Source organism: Epinephelus lanceolatus, chromosome 1 (assembly GCF_041903045.1).
Source record: "Epinephelus lanceolatus isolate andai-2023 chromosome 1, ASM4190304v1, whole genome shotgun sequence".
In the NCBI taxonomy this organism is placed as follows: Eukaryota; Metazoa; Chordata; class Actinopteri; order Perciformes; family Serranidae; genus Epinephelus; species Epinephelus lanceolatus.
Window position 1 is genome coordinate 43,635,722 of NC_135734.1, and position 21,886 is coordinate 43,657,607.

The window sequence follows — 21,886 nt, forward strand, 5'->3', positions numbered from 1 at the left end:
GAGCTGCTCCACAAACAATGAATAGTGAAAGATATTCTAGATGACATTGAGAGCACTCAGAGGAATGTTCTGAGGATACGGGAACATCTTCTGTTTCAGAACTGAGGACTCTACCATAGAAATAAAGCTCATTTGGGTATAAAAAAAGAAAGCAAACATTCTGTGAATCCACAAAATCAGTCTCCCATTCATTGTCTGTGGAGCAGCTTCAGACTTTATACTTGAGGACATCACAGGTTTGAGACTTCTCTGGTTTCTGGCTTCCAGACAGTTCATGGCTCATGGTCACAAATATTGATTACACTTTACCAGGCCATGGAAAGTGTAGTGGAAGTGAAATTAAAGACCAGTAGACACAGGTAGCAGTGGGTAACATGAGAAAAGTATTGAATTAATCACTGCTGAATTTCTAGTGTGACAAAACGTGAATGGTTGATAATTGATAAATTCAACAATAAAACTGATCATTTGGAGTTTTTATTCCACACTTTACACAAACTACAGAGCAGATCTGACAAATTAAACATCTTAAAAATAAATCTCTGAGTGACTAACACGTCTCTCTGTTAGCTGCTCTGTCCAGCCGCACTTTTTGTTGTCAGCATTCAACTACGCGTTAAAATAAAAATCACAACTTAAAGCTAATTCCATTGTGTAAGCGCTGCAGCAGCCATTTTGTAACCACATCTGTCACTTCAGAGTGTCACTGCCCTCCTCATCTCCTCCTCCTCTCACTCCTTGTTCTGCTGGTCCTCGGGCATCATCACCATCACGTCCCCCTCCATCACCACCTTGTCCTTGACAGAGCACGTCACGGCAATGAAGGCGAACGACATCTTGATCTTGCGAACCTCAGCTTCAGCCAGCACCTCCTCGCCAATGTAGAGTGGTGCCGGGAAGCGTATCTCCTGGTACAGGAAGACACAGCCACGGCCAGGCATCTTGGTGCCGAGCACAGCTGAGATCAGGCCGTTGATGAGGACACCGTGGACGATGGGTGTCTCGAAGGCGGTGGTGCTGGCATAGGCCGGGTCAAGGTGGAGGGGGTTGGTGTCGCCCGTCAGCTTGGCGAACAGCTCCACATCCTGGGAGGAGAACGCTTTGGTGAGGGAGGCTTTCTGGCCGATGTGGAGCAGCCGGCAGGAGGGAGGGGAGAGGCGCAGCCCCGGATTATTAAAGATGCTGCTCCACATGAACCTCATCCTGAAGAAAATGAAGGTCCTCCTCTTTCAGTCCAGCTGAAGCTCCCGACTGTTTCCTGTCAGTGCAAGGAGATACGGAGACACCTGAAGAGACATGAGAGAAAGGAGGATGGTCTTTAGTATCTCAGAGAGAGATTTGTTTATACAGTTTGTACATAGTCTGCTGGTCATCTACAGCCAATCAGCTTGTAGTGAAAACAGCTGGTCAAGTCAAAATGACCAAAGACAGCGTGTTTGCTTGCCGCAGCAGGTGCTCCTTTCCTGCCAAGCCCTCTGTTTCCGTCCTCACAGTGTGCCGGTGTCGGACGGTGGTGCACTGTTGCTACTCGCTGTATGTGCTTATGCCTCCCTAACACACACACATTCTCATTGACTGATTAAATGACAATGGTTACTTCTATTATTGTAGTATATATATTACGAATACAGTCCATCTGACGATCATTTTGTTTCTGTTTTTCACCATTTCATCACTAATACAAATGCAGCTGTAGCCAGTATCTCACTATCACTATCCTCATTCATATTTTAAGAAGCTACAAATTATATCCAGCCACAAAATAAGCATGAAAAGCTGAAAATCAGAATTAAAGTACAGAGAGCTGTTGCATAGAGATGATACACTGTCTCATCTAGTTGCATTGGTGTGAACCGGGAGGTTTTTAGAACGTTGCAGAACTTTCAAAATCAAACACTCGGTCAAACTTCCAGCAGTGACAAGTCATACATTTAGAGGTGAGCCTCTGAACTGAGACACAGACATCAGTCAGAGTTAAACGGTCCCTCAGCAGCTGATACAAAACATGAAATGAAGTCTGCTGACCTGCAGCACTCTGAAGGCACAGGCCTGGTTCTGGTAGGAGCCCAGCAGAGTCAGGGAGCTCCACAGCTTCACTAAGCCCCTGAAAACACACACACAGATATACAAATTAAAAAAACATGTAGTGTAGGAGGAGTGAAACTTTTCTTTCCCATCCTGAAGCTGCTGAACTCACTTGCTGTAAACACGCAGAAGAGCAGTGAGGGTGTCTTCATCATACTTCAACAGGTCAAAGTTCAAAGCTGCTCCCACCTGAAACACGAATAATGACAAAACAAACAAAACAAACAAAACAAACCTTACTTTTACATTTTATATAATTTTGGAGACAAAAACATGACCTCTTCAATTCCAATAAACTAGGGCTTAAATTAGTGATTATTATTATATATAGTATATTGAATAATCTGCTGATTACTTGTGTATTTGTCTAAATGTTTAAATGTTAGGAAGTAGTGAAAATGTCCTTTATTAGGTCCTAAATTCCACTGTGATGTCATCAAGTTTCTTCTTTTGTCTGACAATTCAGTTGAGTTTTAATCTGCTATTACTACTACGTATTTTCAGAACTATCTTGGCATTTTCTGGTGGCTCCCATTCACAGGTCCTCACAGCCTCAGAGCAGATCACAGTGTGGGAATCAAACCATCAATACCCGGCTTTATTAATGATCTCACCTCTCCATACAGACTGTTCAGACCTGTGATGATGAACTGCTTCAGTTCGACTGCACTCAGTCTGGTAGACTCATCCTCCAGCACACTGAAAACACACAGAAGTATCACGCTGGATGGACGTACAGGTGTCGCAGTGATTGACAGACATGTACAGATATTGTGAATAAACCACAAAATCAATTTGAATAAAAAGATTTTATACACAAAAAGAAACAATAAATGGTGACTTACAGACAAACTTTCATGTAGTGGTACGGCGAGGCGTTCTTGGACACGACCCGTTGGTAAACTGCAGGTTCGTTCTTCCCTTCGACGCAGCTCATTATATCAAAGCATCAGCGACTCGGACTCCGACAGGTGACAAGCAGCAGGTCGATCAGCTGACTTCAGACTATAAAAACAAACCACTGAGGGTTAAACAGACATCACCTCAACTCGATATGATTTAAACCACACACTGTGTGTAACAAGGCTCAGACAAGTCAAATGTGATGGTGGGTGTGTTGTTATAAGTTTGATGCATTATTTATTTTGACTCAATCCCACACATACTGCCCCTTTTCCCCCCTTGTACTCATTAAAGCATCAAATGTGGATTAATCCACCGCTGAAAGTAGTCCCTAACAAATGCACTGTTGTCTTCTGTATGAGTAACGTTTGCTGGAAGTTACAGCCACCAGCTGTTTGAGGAAATGAATGATACTTTATATTTATATAATATAATACATATATATATATATATATATATATATATTTATTTATTTATATTTATATATTTATATTTAATTTATATTCATGAACCTGTCTAAAGATTTATGACATCATAAGTTCACTTGGTGCTACTCGGTGCTGCAGATAGAGAAGAGAAGTCTTTAAGTATTAAGAGAAGTGTTGCGAAACAGACGAACACATTGTTGCTTTTGGTATTTTCATGAAATTTGTTGGCGATAAGAAAAATAAAGAAAAACACCACTTTAAATTTGTGAAAAAAGGATCAGTGCAGTTACATCAGTGCATCCCTATACTAAACTCCCAACTAATATTTTGTGCCAAAACAATTAATCAATTAGTTGATTAATAGGAATTATTTAACAACATTCTTGATGACTGATCACTGATCACTTTAGTTGTTTATAAAAGGAAAAAAAATAAATCAAACACTGGTTACAACTACTAAAATGTGAGGATTTGTTGCACCTCTTTTCATCACTGCAAACTGAATATCTTTGTGTTTTGGGCTGTTGATTGTAAGGATGCAATGATCCAAAATGCTATATTGATATTGGTGCCTATACAGATCTATTGAGCGGATCAGGTAGGCTGTTGGCCATGATGGTGACTGTTCCACATCAAATATTGTTTCTTTGTTATTATACACAAATGATTATTGTCACACATGTATACTGCCAGATATTAATATATACAGTCAGGTCCATAATTATTTGGACAATGATACACTTGTCATCATTTTGGCTCTGTACACCACCACAATGGGTTTTAAATGAAACAATGAATACCTGCTTAAAGTGCAGACTCTCAGCTTTCATTTAAGGCTTTTTTCCAAAAATGTAGTATGAACCGTGTAGGAATGACAACCATTTCTTCACACAGTCCTCCAACTTTAAGGGCTCATAAGTATTTGGACAAACTAACATAATCATCAATTAAACAGTCAGTTTTAATACTTGGTTGCAAATCCTTTACAGTCAATGACTGCCTGAAGTGTTGGACAAATAGGCATCATCAGATGCTGGGTTTCTTCCCTGGTGATGCTCTGCCAGCCCTTTACTGTAGCCATCTGCACTTCCTGCTTGTGCTTTGGGTGTTTTGCCCTCAGTTTTGGCTTCAGCAAGAGAAACGCATGCTCAATTGGATTCAAGTCAGATGATATGACTTGGCCATTGCAGAACATTCCACTTCTTTGCCTTAAAAATGTCTTTGGTTGCTTTTGCAGTATGCTTCAGGTCAATGTCCATCTGCACTGTGAAGCATCGTCCAATGAGTTTTGAAGCATTTGGTTGAATCTGAGCAGATAATGGTGCCCCAAACACTTCAGCTTTCATCCTGCTGCTCTTGTCAGCAGTCACATCATCAATAAATACAAGAGAACCAGTTCCACTGGCAGCCATACATGGCCATGACATAACAGTACCTCCACCATGCTTCACTGATGAGGTGGTGTGCTTTGGATCATGAGCAGTTCCTTCCCTTCTTCCTTCTCGTCTTCCCATCATTCTGGTAGCTGATCTTTGTTTTATCTGTCCATAGTATGCTATTCCACAACTGTACAGGCTTTTTTGATGGTTTTTGACAAACTCTAATCTGGCCTTCCATTTTTAAGGCTAACCAATGGTTTGCATCTTGTGATAAACCCTCTGTATTTATTCTAGTGAAGTCTTGTCTTGCTTACAAGAGCAGCAGGATGAAAGCTGAAGTGTTTGGGGCACCATTATCTGCTCAGATTCAACCAAATGCTTCAAAACTCATTGGACGATGCTTCACAGTGCAGATGGACATTGACCTGAAGCATACTGCAAAAGCCACCAAAAACATTTTTAAGGCAAAGAAGTGGAATGTTCTGCAATGGCCAAGTCATATCATCTGACTTGAATCCAATTGAGCATGCGTTTCTCTTGCTGAAGCCAAAACTGAGGGCAAAACACCCAAAGCACAAGCAGGAAGTGCAGATGGCTACAGTAAAGGGCTGGCAGAGCATCACCAGGGAAGAAACCCAGCATCTGATGATGCCTATTTGTCCAACACTTCAGGCAGTCATTGACTGTAAAGGATTTGCAACCAAGTATTAAAACTGACTGTTTAATTGATGATTATGTTAGTTTGTCCAAATACTTATGAGCCCTTAAAGTTGGGGGACTGTGTGAAGAAATGGTTGTCATTCCTACATGGTTCATACTACATTTTTGGAAAAAAGCCTTAAATGAAAGCTGAGAGTCTGCACTTTAAGCAGGTATTCATTGTTTCATTTAAAACCCATTGTGGTGGTGTACAGAGCCAAAATGATGACAAGTGTATCATTGTCCAAATAATTATGGACCTGACTGTACTTTCAACATATTGTACCACAATAGCCAGAACTATAACTATAACATTATTACTTTCATTAATGTTGTTGTAAGCTACTGTCATTACCGTCTGTCCTGCATATCTCTCTCTCTCTCTCTCTCTCTCTCTCTCTCTCTCTCTCTCTCTCTCTCTCTCTCTCTCTGAAACCTAAACATCTTCTGCCCATCGTGACTGATAAATATTTAATACAATGAGTCTCAACAAGAATGCAGCCTTAAACACATTTCACAAGCTTCATTATGGGTCTCAATAGTGTGTAAGAAAATTGAGATGTGTTTTTATTCATTGCACTTTGTACTCAAAAGGTAGGATGATGGGCTTTAAATTTAGTGCACAAAACAAAGTGACCCGCCCCCTTTTTTGGGCGGTCTTTGGAAGACCTGTCTTCATTGGGACAGAACAAAACATGAGCGGGGTGTTTGAAGGGGTCACTGGGTGTCTTTGGATTTGAGACTGGTGGGGCAGAAAGTGATTTTAGGGGTCCTGCGTAAAAGAAATTTAGGATTAAAGAATTCAACCCTCGTTTAATTTATTTTCATTATTTACAAGATTGAAATAAAAACACGATAAAACTGGTAGTCCACAGACAGACAATGTGAGATTATCAACTTACTGTGTGTAAGAACTAAAGTATTTCAGGCGTGGAGCTTCCTTTAGTTTTAAATCTAGAGACTATTAGTGTGTCGAGTACATCAGAAAGACAATATGAGATTGAAGAATTAAAGTGACCTTTTAAAAGAAGCAGCAAACATAATGTCCCTCAAAGACATCTCTCTCTCTCTCTCTCTCTCACATACAGATTACTGTTAATTTATTATGTTGATCTGTTCTGTACATCATTTATTGCACGTCTGTCCGTCCTGGAAGAGGGATCCCTCCTCAGTTGCTCTTCCTGAGGTTTCTACCGTTTTTTTCCCCGTTAAAGGGTTTTTTGGGGAGTTTTTCCTTATCCGCTGTGAGAGTCATAAGGACAGAGGGATGTCGTATGCTGTAAAGCAAATTGTGATTTGTGATATTGGGCTTTATAAATAAAATTGAATTGAATTGAATTGTTAATGTCACTACAAAATTCAGTGTTTCCATGAGCAGTTATTTTTTAAGACGTCACGTTAGGCTCTGGCAGACTGTGCTGAACCATTTTACTGAACTGTCTGCCCTTTGATAGATTACACAAGTGATGTAATATTCAGAAAAGATAACAACAGTAATCACTAGTTGCAGCTAGGGGTGGGAATCACCAGAGGCTCCATGCAGTATAATCACAAAACTTAAGTCATGACATAATATTATTGCAATTTTAAATATGTTGTAATATGCTGAGTATTTCAATAAAATAGATTATGATTTGTTACCTTTTTCAAATGCAAATTATGTCCTTAAATGAAAACTTTGTCAGCATCCCTTTTATCTAGTTAGATAAAGTTTTAAGTCTTTTCATCTCACTGAAATTTTTTGAAGCAGCAAAATGTATCTAGTGGATTGAAAAAGCAATTGATCATATTCTTCTAGTAAGCTACCTAAAGTGTAACTTGTATTTGTCAGGGCTTGACGCTAACTTTTTTCCCAAGGAGCACATGTGCTCTTAAGTTGAAAAAGTAAGGAGCGCACAAAGAACTTAGGGGCACAATGTAAATTGATCAAATAATGTGTTTTCCGTAATAAACGTGATGCAAATAGACATTTACAAGCAAAATTATTTAATGAATTTGTATACAAAATGTACAGAAAGGTAAAATCATCAAGTTTTGAAAAAGTATTGCAATCTAATTTTGTCTTTAATGTTATCTTATATATATTATCTTTGCAATATGATTATCTTATATAATGTTATTACTATCCTAAAACATTCTCCAGGTCCTCTGAAACTCTGCAAGACTTATTTCCACCCTGCCCAGCAGCGGTACCGTGGCGAACGGTCCCTAACTGCAGGGAGAACGGAGCAGGCTTCCCTGGAGGTCCGCCGCTTTTCCCGGTCCCTCTTCTCCTCCACACTTTGACTTATTCCCACCCTGACGACAGTGGGACTTATATTCATTGTGCCGACAGTGGCTTGGAAAACCGCCCATAACCGTGGCACACGAGGAAGAGGGAAGAGGGAAGGCGGCTGGAGTTCCTCCAACATTTGCAGTAAGATTATCATATTTTTTACTGACAAAAACATAGGCTGCTTCGGCTGATTTTTTGATGTGCACGTGCCCCTAAATATTTTTTACAGTTTGCACACACCTATTTTTAGTCGCAAATGCGAGTGAAATGCTTGCACTGTTGAGCGCTGTTTGTAATAATAAAAACTTATATAATAAAAAAAAATCAATACTTGGCACCATGTGACGATATGATACTGCCACACAAAAATATCGCGATACCATCCTGTATCGATATGTCCCAGTTGCAACCCTAGATTCTACTCGGTGTTTATTGTTGTCCAAAACAAGTTCTTTGGTACCAGACCCAGCTTAAGATGCTGAACAACAACTAAACAGAGAAAAGTATATATATTTGTAAGAGAATGGTTTACAAATCCTCTACTTTTTAAAACTTTTCATTCAACTCACAGGTCAAAACCATTATGGCAGCAGTCTCACATATACATGGTATTTATGAGGTGGACCATAGCCACAATACATACATATGTATATTTTGGCTTAATAAAAATGAATGGTTATCCATTACAAATATCATCAGTGTTCAGTTAAAACAAACATGCTGTCTGTTTTCTAATAAGACCTTAACAAGAGGATTTAAGTCTCTCCAGTATTTTTGTATTTGAAGGTCACTGGAACAAAACAAATTAATTTAAACCTCCTCTGGTCAAATTTACATTTACAACAAAGAGGTCAAACATAGTCATTTAAAATTATTGATGTTTTGTTGCTGCACACTGACAGCAGAACATTGTTTTGACACTCAAACTTAGCTAGCAAGACACAGCTAACAGCCAGGCTACATCTGATAACTTGCTGCTATAGTCGGTCGACAAACGTCTCAGATATTACACTTTCATTTCACAGGCTCGACACGTCCGAGAGAATAACTGCTCCTCATAAAATATCAGATACAAACCTGAAACTAAAACTAGCTCACAGGAGGTCAAGCTGTAAACTAACGTTAGCTAACTGAAGCTAAGCTAGCTCGTAGCTGCTACACTGACAGCTAAAAACAGCGAACTGTAAATTAACTGCGCGTCGTTGTTGTTAAAATATTACAAACAGGTGGAGTTTTCCAGCATCTTACTCACCAACTGCATCAACGTAGAGAAATGTCAGCGTGTTTGTTGTGAACTGTTCAGCTTCAACTTTGAGACGAGCATGGCAATGGAGCCAGCGCATGCGCAGTCACTACAGCAAAGAGGGGTAAAATAGTGTGATGCATCACTCTGTCACAAGATCGAACATCCAGGAATCACAAGGTAACAAGGGAAAATAGAAGTCTTTGGACAGAATAAAGGCAGAAATAATTACACATAGACTGAGAAGGCATTTTTAAAAAGTCAATAACCGAAAGTGTACGTAAAAATAATGATAGAAATAAAAACTGAAACTATAAAAGAGCAATTAAACACATTACAAGAAAATTACAAGTTAGACCCAGTTTGTTTCTGTCATGTAGTTCTCTATTCAAAACTTGAAAATTGGTATTGATAACATTTTAGTCACAGAAACAATCTCTTGTTTTCTATATACACAACATAAGTCAAATTAAAATGTGGTAGGCAATTCGACAGCACTTTCTATTTTTGAAAACACGTTCAAATTTGAGTCTCCCATATGGAGGCCCATTTCCATCAAGAAAAGAAAATACAGCAAAAAGTTAGGTATGCTTTAAACAATAAATGCTTTGTATAAGAGTTAACAAAAATGCAGTTAAAGGAAAACATTATGTGAAATCGACATGAGAAGCAGAACTGAAGATGAATCTGTCAGAAGATGATACGCAGCAAACCTCCACCAGCTCTATAAAGATGTAGAATTTGGCAGGAAGAATATAATTCAATATTTTATCACACCATATACAATATATAAACAATCAGGTGAACAACAGCATTGCTGGAGACTCTGTGGGCAGGCGAATGCCAATCACTCACATGTATTTTGGTCATGTATAAAACTACATTCTGGGATCGAGTTATTGTAATTCTTGAGAGTTTTAGGTTACAAGATCCCAAAGGACCCACGATTTCAGTACTTGGGATTAACACCTGAGGATATTATTCATAAGACGGACATTTATCTGTTCAAAATCCCGATACTGGCCAGCAAAAAGGTCATTACTAGGAACTGAAACATAACCCTCCAACTCCAGGACAACCATGAATTAATTCAACTTTTGTCACACCTAACATTTTTATTGATTTCAAACTCAATAAAACCACTCTTTATTTCTGTATAAGATTTATTTCTGCAGTCCATAAACAGTCTCTGTGTCACAGTTACAGGTGCTCATTCACCTACAGTACATGATTTATTCCTTATTTCATTCTGCATGTGTTTTTATGAACTTAAATATGCAGTTAATTCACAGCAGGACACTTCACACACAAACGCCTGTAGTCACATGAAATAAGAGACTGAAATACAGTTGTTTTTTTTTTCAAAGAGAGAAATGTGCAACAATCCCAACGTGGAATGTTTTCATTCAACATTAACATCAAAAACAGAGACCACAGCCTCCTGCAGGGTGCCATGTGTCTAAAAACTTCAGGGACATCTGACTTCCTGTCCCACTTTGTGCTTTGAATCAATTTTCAATGAAGTAAGCTCTGGTAAAAATAAACTCTATCGACCTATAAAAGATTGTCATCACCACAATCAATGTAATTTCCTTCACTGTTTACATCATCATCATCATCATCATCATCATCATAATCTTCATGCTCCTTGCCTTCATCCTCCATCATGATGTCAAACAGATCAAAAGTTTTCTTCATGAAAGTTTCTTAGAGCTTTCACCATTGACTGCCTGTGCAGACATGAAGTTCATGATGAGCGAGGCAGCCTTCCTCGGCCGCTCCAACGCCACAGAGTGACCACAGTTTTCCAACACTGCCACCTGACAGTTTGGCAGCGCTGCCTGCACCACTGTTGCCCCCGACACATCCACTACCTGAGAGAGGAGACAGGTTTAATACCAGCTCAATATAACAACATCTGGTAGAGACATTCATGGTACCCAGAGGATAAATCCTGATGAGTTTGGTGATCTCCCGACTTTTCACAGGTTCATATTTGTGTTTTTATTTCCCATTTAGAGCCCTAGTCGGTTCAAAATCTTAATTTGTCTGATGCTTTATGACCAAACACCTGCAAAACTAATGAAACTCCATCAGCCTCAGCTCAGCTTTGTGTTTAAAAGCCCAAAGGACGACATCCTGAAGATGGATTTAGGGGTTCGGGCACAAATAAAATAATATGAAGCTGCTCTAATGATTAAAATGTGATCAGTATATCAAATATGACTCACTTTTATTGATTAACACTTTTAAACCTGAGCAACTTGGCTTGATTTCTTTCAAAAACATGGAAAGATGGCAGTGAGCAATGAAAGAAGAAATTATCCAAAAAGTTTACAAGAAATTAGTAAAGAGAGAAAATTAAAAACAAGAAGATTAGTTCAAAAAGAGAAAGTTAAAAACAAACAAACGAGGAAATGACCTGGAAAAGTGCTTAAAAATTATAGTAATTCTGTACCATAATTTAAAAAATGTAATAATAATTTTTATAAATGTAAATTTTCATAAGTTTTTTTCCCCTATTTTAAAAAATAATTCTTTATTTTTTTGCAATTTGTGGGACATTCCTTACCAGGTTTCTTATTGCCCTTTTTCCCCTGTTATGTGAAAGAAATTACACCAATGTGCTCAGCGTTCAAAGGTTTAAATACTTGCGAAAGGCACCTGAAAGCAGTACAAGAAAAGTGATGTCACTCGAGGTTTCAAAGGGTTAAACTACCAAAAAATATATAATAAAATAAAATAAAATGTGCTCCATCTTAACCAGCTATAACATTAAAGTACTGCTCCTGATGCATCAATAACAGAGATTCATTAATATAATGATATATGACTGTGACTACTTTTACTTTTGACTCTTCACCTACGTCATATTTTGAATGCTGTTTTGCATAACAACATTTTTTTTTTAATCTACTTTTACTGCACATGCACTCAGGTGAAATCCATATATGGAACTTGACGGTCACATGATGAGTGTTACCTGGAAAACAATACTCAATATACACAATAAATCTCTTAACAGGAAAATCTATTCAGCTATTTCCTTGAAAGGACTTTTTAAAATGACCACTGCTGTATCGCTGTGATTCAGTCATACCTGGTCCTCCTTCCCCCAGATGACTTGGATGGGTGATTTGATCAGATGTAAGTTTTCCTGCAGCGAGTGACGAGACTTTTCCCCGATAATCTCCATGAACACTGAGCAACAACAACAATAAATTTAAGGAGCATATTACAAACACATACAGTAATTGTGATATTTAAATAATGGACACGTCTTAAATTTAAAAAGGGGAAATGGATGAGGAGAGAAGGAGGAGGTCATAGAGGAGGAGAGCGTGCTGGTAATGTGATATGAGCAGACTGACGTTCTTTATAGAAACCATTATTGGGGATCCTGTTGGCAAGAAGACCTCGCAGGACCTGACAACACACACACACATTAGAATTACTAACAGTAACTAGACTGATATATTGAAAGTGTTGTTGTATGACGAGTCTAAATTTGGATTAAACACCAGGTAGCACGGCATGTACCTGTCGGGGGAGGTTGAGGGGGGTGTAGCAGCAGAGTCTCAACATGTCCTCCAGCTCCTGAGGAGTTGAGGGGATCAGAGGGATCGAGTCATCCTGCTGAGTCTTCTCAATCTCCCTCAGGCGACTGATGAACTCAGAGTCTGTGGGATAAACCAGACCTGGAGGACAGAGAGGAAGAGGAGAATATCTGTCAGTCTGCTTCATCAAACAGTCTCAGGTTTGAATCCTTGAGCGTCTGCTGAGTTTACCTGCCGGACAGACCAAGGTGACGCTGGACAGATTTGTCGGGTAATGGGCGGCGTACACTCCAGCGACATTCCCACCCATCGATGTCCCGACCAGGTGGAAGGGTCTTTTGTCCAGACCGATGCTCTGCACAAACTGCACAGAGACAGAGAGAGGGGTTATCCGTCCGCTCAGTGATTCTGTGCAGCGTCTCCGGCTGTAGCATCATTAGCCAGATACTGTGGTGAGCACTGGGCTGGTCATGGTCTCTGTTGGCCCTTTGCATACATCATTCCATACTTGGTTTGACTCAGTTTGACTGGGCTGCTTTGAAGACGTGTTTGTATGACATCTGTATGACAGGTGGTGCCAAAGACAGACTCCATGATGAGGAGTGAAACTTTAAAGATTTAAAACTAGAACAGAAATAGCAAAAAGCTTTCTGACATGCTCGTTTTTCATCGGGGACTTTGGTCCTGGCGTTATAAATAAGGAGAGGTTTCAGCACACACACATCTACACACACACACACACACACACACACACACACATCTTTACAGACCTGGTGGATTCGGGTGACCTGTCCCTGAATGCTGTAGTCATCTGCACAGGTGCGACTCGTCCCCCCGTGTCCCGGCATGTCCACACACACCACATGCAGGCTTTTGGGGAGATACTGGAGGAGAAAACAAACAGACCCAAGACTCATTGAAACGAAATGTGCTCCGTATTACTCACTAACTCTGGGAAGGTTTTAAGAAGGAAAAGTGACAAAATGAAATATATATTTAAAGCAGATAGTTTGCAGAGCTCACAAAGCTTGAATTAAAACAGCTCGAGGAACATCTCCGAAAACAAATCCAAAAACATTTGCATTCATTAAAACATATTTATTCAAAGCTGAAACCTTAACCACTCATTTGCTGCTGATAAGAATATTCTAACATAATTTACGCCAAAGAAATATGGCAGAGAGGGAAAAATGTGCCAACCAACCCCAGTCTCCCCTATTAAGACGATTAATAGTACATGATGTATAGAATTAGTAGAATGGATTTGATATGAAGACACTGACACCTTAACATCCTTTCCTATGTGTTTCACTCATCCCTCCTCGGTTTCTTCCATCCATCTTGCCTTTGATCATTTCCACCATCTTTAATACTCTCCTTTAATCATATTTAGTCTCTCTATACCTTCTGTCCTTTCCTCCTCCACTTGTTCCTTTCCTCCTTCCTACCTCTCTTCTATGTCTATGTCATTCTCTGAATTTAATTTCCATCTTCTGTCTTTCCACTGTCCATCCAACTACCTCTTCACTATGTTTGACAAAGACACTAATCATGCATACACGTGTATGTGAGAAAAACTGTGTCTGTCCCTGTATGCATGCGTTACCTTAATGACAGGCAGCCACATGTCCTTGGTGGCGGAGAAGCCGTGCAGCAGCAGCAGTGATGGCGTGGTGCCATTTGGCGTCCCGCGGCTACAATAACAGAAGCGGTAACATCCACTCTGGGAGTAGCGGACCACCAGGCCCAGACTGCGCCGCCAGTACCTGAGGAGGATCACAGCGAGATCACCAGGAGTCATTATGTGCACGTGACATCTGGATAATGTGTTCAAGAATTATGATTCATGCCAACATCACAGAGGGATGGGTGCAGTGATTATCACACTCCACAGCACATGAAGCAGGATTTAAAGTAGTGTATTATAAGGTTACAGAGTCAAAGATGTAGCTTCTGTCAACCCCTTGTACACAGTGTAAATCCATCCTGAGTATTTAACAGACACATAGTGGTGACTTAAATGTTTACAGAGCTGTAACAGTTCGTGCAAAATCAACAATAGCTGTATCTAAACATAACTGTGCACACAGACTTGTTGGTTGACTTCTGCTTCACATAAGACTCTACACTGCAGCTGTTTTTTATGAGACAACACATTTATAATTTCATATGTGACTCTTTAAATGTAAAGATTGTCCTGAGGGTGGTGCTACAGGAAAGGTCAAGGGGGTCATTAAAATTGAAATTGTTGATCCCGTGGAGAGCAGGAATGTGAAAAACTTGGAAATCTTGTTGAAATTTGCTCAGTGCTGCTCCTGGGGCTAAAATGCAACTCATTTCTCTGAGAACACAGTCGACCACACTTTCAAAATACCTGATTAACCTCTCAGAAAAACTTGTGAGAGACCATGTGCCTCTTTCATACTGGTAAATGTTCAACATTTGCTTCTCGTGAACATTTTCAGTTCTGTCTTTAGCGTTTCTTGTAAATTTTTATTTTTCCTAATTCAATTTCAATCTTCTTTCATGTGATGCTTCTGACTGACATTTTATGGACATCACTGAGCTGCTGACAAAACCACGATTACATCACACTGACTCAGCACTGTGCGAGAGTGAAATAGCAACAATAATCTGCCAAGTGGTCAACATGTAGCTCTTTTTTACAGCTTAGACAAAGTCCAGAAGGTCAGGTCACACACACAGTCCTGCTCCTTCACAACAAAACTGTATTTTAAAACTGTAAATTACAGCACAGCAACATGCTGTAACACACAGCTGAACACAAACCTGATAGTCTGTCACAAAAATATTATCATCTAAAAATTTAAAATAAGGCAGCACGGTGATGCAGTGGTTAGCATTGTCGCCTCACAGCAAGAGGGTTCCTGGTTCGACCCTGGGAATGGGGGAGCCCTCTGTGCAAAGTTTGCATGTTCTCCCTGTGTCAGCGTGGGTTTTCTCCAGGTGCTCCAGTTTCCTCCCACAGTCCAAAGACATGCAGGTTAACTGGTGACTCTAAATTGTCCATAGGTGTGAATGTGAGTGTGAATGGTTGTCTGTCTCTATGTGTCAGCCCTGTGATAGTCTACTGACCTGTACAGCATGTACCCTGCCTCTGTCCTAATGTCAGTTGGGATGGACACAGCGGACACTGCAAATTAAAATTTAATGTTTATTATTTAAACTTTGACTGACTAGACTAAAAAACACACATTACTCGATGATGACTAATGTTTTTTTTTAATCTAAATATCCACGTTCGTTTTCCCTGGACAGAGCCATGATCTGTTTGGATACCAATGACAAGGAAAACAAACAGGCATATTTAGATTTTAAAAAATGTCAGTAAGCATCACCTGTATGTGTCTTTTTTAATCCAGTGAAAGGATTTTTCAGTTAAAGTTAAAGGCTCTCGGGAAGTGACGCAGTAACTCAGTGCGCCCAAAAAAGTACATACTACTGTTTTACACAAAGGTATGTTGAGCGATGGTACACGTTTTGGTAATGTAGTGCTTAGTGTGTGATTTTGGATGCAGCGATACAGATTTGAGTTAAATATGTTCACCACAGCAGGACATTTTGTTTGGAGCACAACTTGAGGTCCTGACAGATAATTTAAAAAACCCTACAGGACACCTGACACTGTGCTGCTGATGAAGGAGGTGTAATGTCTAGTTTGTCCTAAGGGTGGCACCAGGGCAGGGGTAGGCACCGTGCAGCTCTTTAGCCCCTCTCCGGTGTCTCCATGTAGCTTTGACAAAAAAGTCAAATGGAAATGAATAATGGTTGGGTTTTTTAAAACATATTAATTGTTATTTATCAATGTCATAAGCCTAAAGAAATTCTTATATTCTCTAAAAGTAAAAAAAAAAATCCCAACAGTGTTCATATGAACTCTTTTCAAGAACACAAATAAACACAACTGATATTACCAGAATGTTTTAAATACCACTCCCCAGTCTAACCAGTCTTTTGTTACAGTATGAGCGTATTTACCAGTTGTAGACGTTGACGAGCACTCCAGGCCAGAACAGGAAGGAGGTGATGAAGGCGAGGACAGGGAGAACCAGAATACCTCCTGATAGCATAATCAGCTCCATTGCTGCAAATGCCTTTCAAAATAAAACACACAGACTCTCAGATCAGTTTCTGAAGTGTAGATGCTAAAGCAGTGACCCATCAGCCCTGCTGCATCTGACTTCACACCAGTGCACTCAGTACAGAAGTGGTGCTGTGATCTGATTTTAGCCTAGCTTAGCACAAAGTCTGAAGGCAGAGTGAAACTCACCCAGCAGGTTAATCTGGCCCAAATTTTCCAAAATGTCTGACTTCAGAATTGATTTTAATCCCGCTCATCAATTTTTGGGCCTTTATGTGTCCTTATAAATAAGTAATACAAGCTAACAGTTTATTACACATCAGCAAAAAAAAAATCAGCTTCTCACAGTTTTATTGACAAAAACAGATCACCTTATGTCATGATGCATTAAAGTAGCGTACCACCAAGTTTACACAAAAACTGTAACTGTAATAATTGGTGTTCAGTAACCCAAATATTCTCAGTGTGTGCTTGAGACTTTTATGTCTTTAACACAAGCATGTCCAAAGTCCAGCTCAGTGGCCAGTTGTGGCCCACGAACCGATTTCAAACAGCCCTTGGCTTGTCTTTCAAAATATACGATATGTGGCCCACTACACAATATCGGTTAATCAAGCAAGATCACTTTGCATTTGCTCCTTTAACCTCACAATGGCAGGACTACTATTCAGTTGGTCGGCAGGCACCAAGTAGGAACTACACAGGTAGAACTAATGTGTTTTCATGTACAGATGGTAAACGAGCTTTTCTAACAGCAGTTACTTCCTGCTAGGTGTCAGACACGACCAAAGCTAAGAAGCATTAAGTCAACAGTGAAGACAAATGCTTGAAGGAGCAGTGGAAAGCTGTCGCATTTGTATGTGATTATTTTTATAATAACACATATGATGTGAGAAGCAAATTCACATTACCTAATGTGGCCCCCAATCAAAAAAGTTTGGACACCCCTGCTTAAACAGGAAGCCTGCGTTAAATGCTGGAAGTATGGAGAGTTGAACAGGTAGTGAGGGTCTGTAAAGTTGCATTATGGGAAATACAGGCTCCAGTGTTTTTTGGAGTTTGACCCATACTAGGAGAGTAAAAGTCAGGATATCTCAGCTTGCGATGATTTATCTGCCACATTATGGAAGTGTAATATTAAATCACTGGACCAGCCCTTTAACCCTTTGAAACCTGGAGCGACATCACTTTTCTTTTGCTGCTTTCAGACGCCTTTCGCAAGTATTTAAACCTTTGAACCCTGAGCAAACTGGTGTGATGTCTTTCAAAAACATGGGGAAAAAGGCAATGAGCAACTTGGAAAGAAATGTCCCACAAATTATAAAACAATTATAAGATTTAGAAAATTATTTTAAATTATGTTACAGAATTAATATAATTTTTTTTAGCATTCTTCCAGGTTATTCTCTTGTTTGTTTGCTTTTTCTAAATTTTGTATTTATTTTTACAATTTTTTCTCTTTTTACTAGTTTCTTTCAAATTTTTGGGGGGCTTCTTCCCATGTTTTTAAAAGACAATTTGCTCAGGTTTTAAGGGGTTAAGCAGACTAACTTTTAGCTTCAGTCCACATGATCACAACTTTAACTATTTCACAATAATGTTAATAGTCTTTAAACAATGTACAGCTTGTTTTTAGAAAAAATGCATAACTGATAGAGTTAAATTTTTGTCAAATGATGACTTGCTTTAAACATGTAATATGCGCACTATCCTCATAAATATATATGAATTCATTAACAGTGGAGTTGAAAACTCTGAGACCACATTTAAAGTCTCATATTTTCATGTAAACCTGAAAATAATAAGAAAATTTGAGGATTTAGAAACATTTAACACCACAAGAAGTTATGACATGTAAAATGAAGAAGAAATATTTAACATCCTGCTCTATTTCTAGGTAAGTAATCAAATCTAAGCAAATATGTGACATTGGTCAATGTCACTCCTTTGTGCAATAGGTCAGATTTCCTTGAGTTGTCTCCCTTCTACTGAAACACGTGCTCAGATGACACACAGGTGGACTTTATCTACTCACCCGAGGCTCATTCAAGTTACCTAACTTGCAGCCAGTGTTCACTTGTTATACGTAAATATGGCTGTGCCTCATGTTTCCAGCTGATCGTTGACGAAGTAGCATTGTGATGGTGAGAAACATGGCATCAGGATTAAGACAAAGTGTCAGAAGTCAAACTGTTATTCTAAACAAATAAATATTTACTCAACCTCAAATCATGGCTACACTGAAGGTTTCTAAGGAGAAAGTGCATTGAACTCTAAAACGCTTTGCAACCCTGGATCAGCAGTTTGATCCCCAGCTACTCAAGTCCACGTCAACTGGACCCCAAATTGCTCCTGATGGCTGTGACGTCACTGTGTGAGTGTGTGTCAACATGTAACTGACTTGCAGGTAGCCCCCCTGTATGACAGCCTTTGGCGCCAGCACATAAATGAGCATAAACGAGAGAATGTGGTATGTAGAGTTAAAGCACTTTGATGGGTCGTAAGACTTGAAAGGCTCTATACAAGTGCAAGTCTATTCACCATGAAGACCAAAGAAGATGGAGAAGTCCTGACTGTCATGGACTTTCCTCCTGACCGCAGCTCCATTGAACGTTAAAGGGAGCACTTGAAGACTGAGAAAACCTTCCACTTTGTAACCTCACAAGGAGCTCTTTGTCAAATCATGCCGGGATAACTCGGGTCACCAGGTTTTCCACACACTTGTGGAGTCCATGCCAGCTCGCGTGCACGCTGCTATTAAAGCAAAATGGGGACAAACCAGATACTAAGATTTGTATGTACATCTCTAAAAGAAGTTTTTATTTGAACTGTTAAACCTATATTATAATTTGTGATGAATGAAGCAGCATTACATTTGAAACAAATGCAAAAGTATCCTGGCCAGTGGTCTCATGTATTGTAAAACTTCAATTAAACGCCCAGCCCAGTTTACTGGCCCAGTGTGGCTACACATTTTGACAAATAAACGCCTGTCTCAATTAGACACCTGGTCTGGTTGCCAAGCAGTTCATTTCTTTTTTATAGAAGTTCTTGGAAGTATAAAAGCAGGGTGTTGGCTGCCTCAAATTATGTGTCCATTCCTTTATTACCCTCATATTCCTTTAGTCCATAACAGTCCTCAGATCAAAAGAATTAAAAGGGATTTTCATAAAAATTAACCAAAGTTGTGAGAATTGTTTTAACAGGATAAAGTGTTGTGTCAGTATGCCAGGTGCTGTAATCTCTGAGTGCCGTAACGCTCTCTGATGCTCCGTCTGTGGCAGCTAGATCAAATGAAGGATTTATAATTACTACGTTATCTGAAGCCTAAATTTTTTTACAACTAATGTTCATAGAGGTTCGAATAAATAAATTGTATTTCTTGGTCTGTGCTGGTGAACGAAATTAAAGGCCTGTCCCAAATATAGGCCTGTTGAGTTCAGTGATGTAAGCAAATAATAGGCTATTAATTTTCAGTTTTACGGTATTTTTTAAATTGATCTATTTTTAACTTTTGGTATCACAGATTTCATTTAGTTATTTGTTGTCTGTAAAAAACTGTAATGGAGTTCAGTGTGTCTGTGTGTATGATTAATTATGTATATGAATAAGTAGACTAGGTTACATATAAGGTTGGGAATGATGAAGACCATGTGACGCAGCTGAAAGCACCTAAAAGTAAGTAGATACTGATTTGTAATTGTTTTGCCAGAATAACAAAGTTGCATAAAATGACAAATATCTATTCATGCTGGATCACAGTGAGCCGTCTGGACCAACCGGGAGGTGTTTAAAGGACTGTAAAGAAGCGGAAAACGGAACTTCCTTAAACCGGATCACCGCTTGTTTCCTGTTAGTTTAGAATAAATATTATATTTTATACTGAATGTTTAGAGGTAGAGATTAGCGTTGTGCACCGGCAGAGAAACACATTACATTTCACAGACACATGTGTCCTGGTTATGACTGTATAAGGCGAAAACATCACATCTCAAACATGAGCACAACAAGGACACAGTGGGTTACATAAACACACTGACTGGATCATACAGTCAGATGATGAAGTGAAGACATGTTAATGTCCATTAAAGCGTGTTTATTATCACGTGTACAGAAATAAACGTACCTGTCCGGGTCCTCTTCGATCTGTCACCGCAAGGTGTCCACCATTCAATCCACTCCTCCTCTTCCTTCTCCTCTTCCTCCTCCTCTTTCACCCAAATTACACAACAGCCTTTCATCTGCACTTAAAGGGGAAGTACAATGGCAGGACCGCGTTCAGGTACTGTCGGAAATATCAAACACATACAGACCTTTTCATTGCAATTCTGTTGCTAGGGCAACAGATTTGGTCCCATTTGGCACATGGGAGTGTTTTCCCCTGTAGGCTTTCTCCATGAAACCCTTTTCTGGCAGAAATCTATTTATTTTTATCCCCAAACAGGAGTTTTGTCCACACTTTAACCAAATGATCCCTTTCTGATAGAAAGCTCTGGAGAAGACTCCCAACTACCTGTTTACATCCCTTGACAACTGCTTTAACAAACCTGTCTACAAGAAATAATAAGGGACCCATTTAGGGACTGTTCATTACTTATGAGTTATAGTTTTTACATTTTGGCCTAGGAGAGAGATTTCTAGTTAAAATAGACTTATTTTGCATTTGTTTTAAATACCCTCTGAACCTGAACCCCAAAACTCACAAGTAGGTCTGAAAAGCATGTTTTCTTTAATGAAATATGTGTGATGTGTAGGCTTACTTCATTTTGTTGGTTTTCTGTGTGGCTGTCATGCACCCATATTCCACTGAAGTGCACACACAGCTTGTGTGATGATGTCATTTTTAAGGAGGATTTGCATTTTGTTGAATAAATTAGCTGTTTGTCTTGGTGATAAATCTCACTCCCATGCTGTTTGCTCATTTGCTCCATACCATTTGGTGTGAATATAGAAAAATATGGTTGTAAATGGTGGAGGGAGGGTCATGAACTTTCCCCCAGTCACTCAGGGAGGCTTAAGGGGAAAATATTTTATAGCTCCAGGGAGGGTCATGATAAAAAGTTAAAAAGGAAGTCAAACCCCAGCCAGTCCCTCCTCTGATAAGTAAAGTACAGTCCCTTAGAAACGTGTGTGCGAAAGTACAACATGTGTGTAGCGCCTCCACATGAGGGCGTCATCACCTCAGGTCTGTGTTGTATCCACACAGCTTCACATT

The 21,886-nt window shown here is 39.5% G+C and overlaps 3 protein-coding genes across 5 annotated transcripts; all 3 read right to left on the minus strand.

The window, feature by feature from the left end:
• Nucleotides 1-461: 461 nt before the first annotated feature.
• On the minus strand, nucleotides 462-1,202 carry LOC117256521 (hydroxyacyl-thioester dehydratase type 2, mitochondrial-like). The gene has a single exon (XM_033625977.2). It carries the CDS (start codon nucleotides 1,200-1,202, stop codon nucleotides 732-734), a length of 471 nt encoding a protein of 156 aa, XP_033481868.1. The 3' UTR covers nucleotides 462-731.
• Nucleotides 462-9,160, minus strand: rpp14 (ribonuclease P/MRP 14 subunit). The gene is made up of 6 exons (XM_033625978.2): nucleotides 9,022-9,160; nucleotides 2,931-3,090; nucleotides 2,700-2,784; nucleotides 2,198-2,274; nucleotides 2,026-2,104; nucleotides 462-1,286 (listed from the first exon to the last, which is right to left on the minus strand). Exons 2-6 carry the CDS (start codon nucleotides 3,020-3,022, stop codon nucleotides 1,230-1,232), a joined length of 390 nt encoding a protein of 129 aa, XP_033481869.1. The 5' UTR covers nucleotides 3,023-3,090; nucleotides 9,022-9,160; the 3' UTR covers nucleotides 462-1,229.
• Nucleotides 9,161-10,157: 997 nt separating this feature from the next.
• LOC117256235 (monoacylglycerol lipase abhd6-A-like) lies at nucleotides 10,158-20,910 on the minus strand. 3 transcript variants are annotated; one of them, XM_033625529.2, is made up of 9 exons: nucleotides 20,798-20,910; nucleotides 16,569-16,684; nucleotides 14,176-14,335; nucleotides 13,340-13,453; nucleotides 12,801-12,933; nucleotides 12,553-12,710; nucleotides 12,384-12,438; nucleotides 12,113-12,213; nucleotides 10,158-10,886 (listed from the first exon to the last, which is right to left on the minus strand). In XM_033625529.2, the coding sequence occupies exons 2-9, from the start codon at nucleotides 16,670-16,672 to the stop codon at nucleotides 10,707-10,709; spliced, it is 1,005 nt and encodes a 334-aa protein (XP_033481420.1). In that variant the 5' UTR covers nucleotides 16,673-16,684; nucleotides 20,798-20,910; the 3' UTR covers nucleotides 10,158-10,706. The 3 variants fall into 3 exon arrangements, with proteins under 3 accessions (XP_033481420.1, XP_078027017.1, XP_033481421.1); XM_078170891.1 differs by lacking the exon at nucleotides 20,798-20,910 and adding an exon at nucleotides 17,583-17,721; XM_033625530.2 differs by lacking the exon at nucleotides 20,798-20,910 and adding an exon at nucleotides 15,666-15,723.
• Nucleotides 20,911-21,886: the final 976 nt, after the last annotated feature.

What these genes read in the sequence shown, in the direction of transcription:
- LOC117256235 (XM_033625529.2), bottom strand. Translation starts at nt 16,672, where the DNA reads ATGGAGCTGATTATGCTATCAGGAGGTATTCTGGTTCTCCCTGTCCTC. An exon ending in AGGTCACCCGAATCCACCAG is followed by an intron (nt 12,934 to 13,339) that starts GTCTGTAAAGAT and finishes GTCTCTGTGCAG; the next exon opens with TTTGTGCAGAGCATCGGTCT. An exon ending in CCCTCAACCTCCCCCGACAG is followed by an intron (nt 12,439 to 12,552) that starts GTACATGCCGTG and finishes GTGTGTTGTCAG; the next exon opens with GTCCTGCGAGGTCTTCTTGC.
- rpp14 (XM_033625978.2), bottom strand. Translation starts at nt 3,022, where the DNA reads ATGAGCTGCGTCGAAGGGAAGAACGAACCTGCAGTTTACCAACGGGTC. An exon ending in CACTACATGAAAGTTTGTCT is followed by an intron (nt 2,785 to 2,930) that starts GTAAGTCACCAT and finishes GTGTGTTTTCAG; the next exon opens with TGTGCTGGAGGATGAGTCTA. An exon ending in CTTCTGCGTGTTTACAGCAA is followed by an intron (nt 2,105 to 2,197) that starts GTGAGTTCAGCA and finishes GTGTGTTTTCAG; the next exon opens with GGGCTTAGTGAAGCTGTGGA.
- LOC117256521 (XM_033625977.2), bottom strand. Translation starts at nt 1,202, where the DNA reads ATGAGGTTCATGTGGAGCAGCATCTTTAATAATCCGGGGCTGCGCCTC.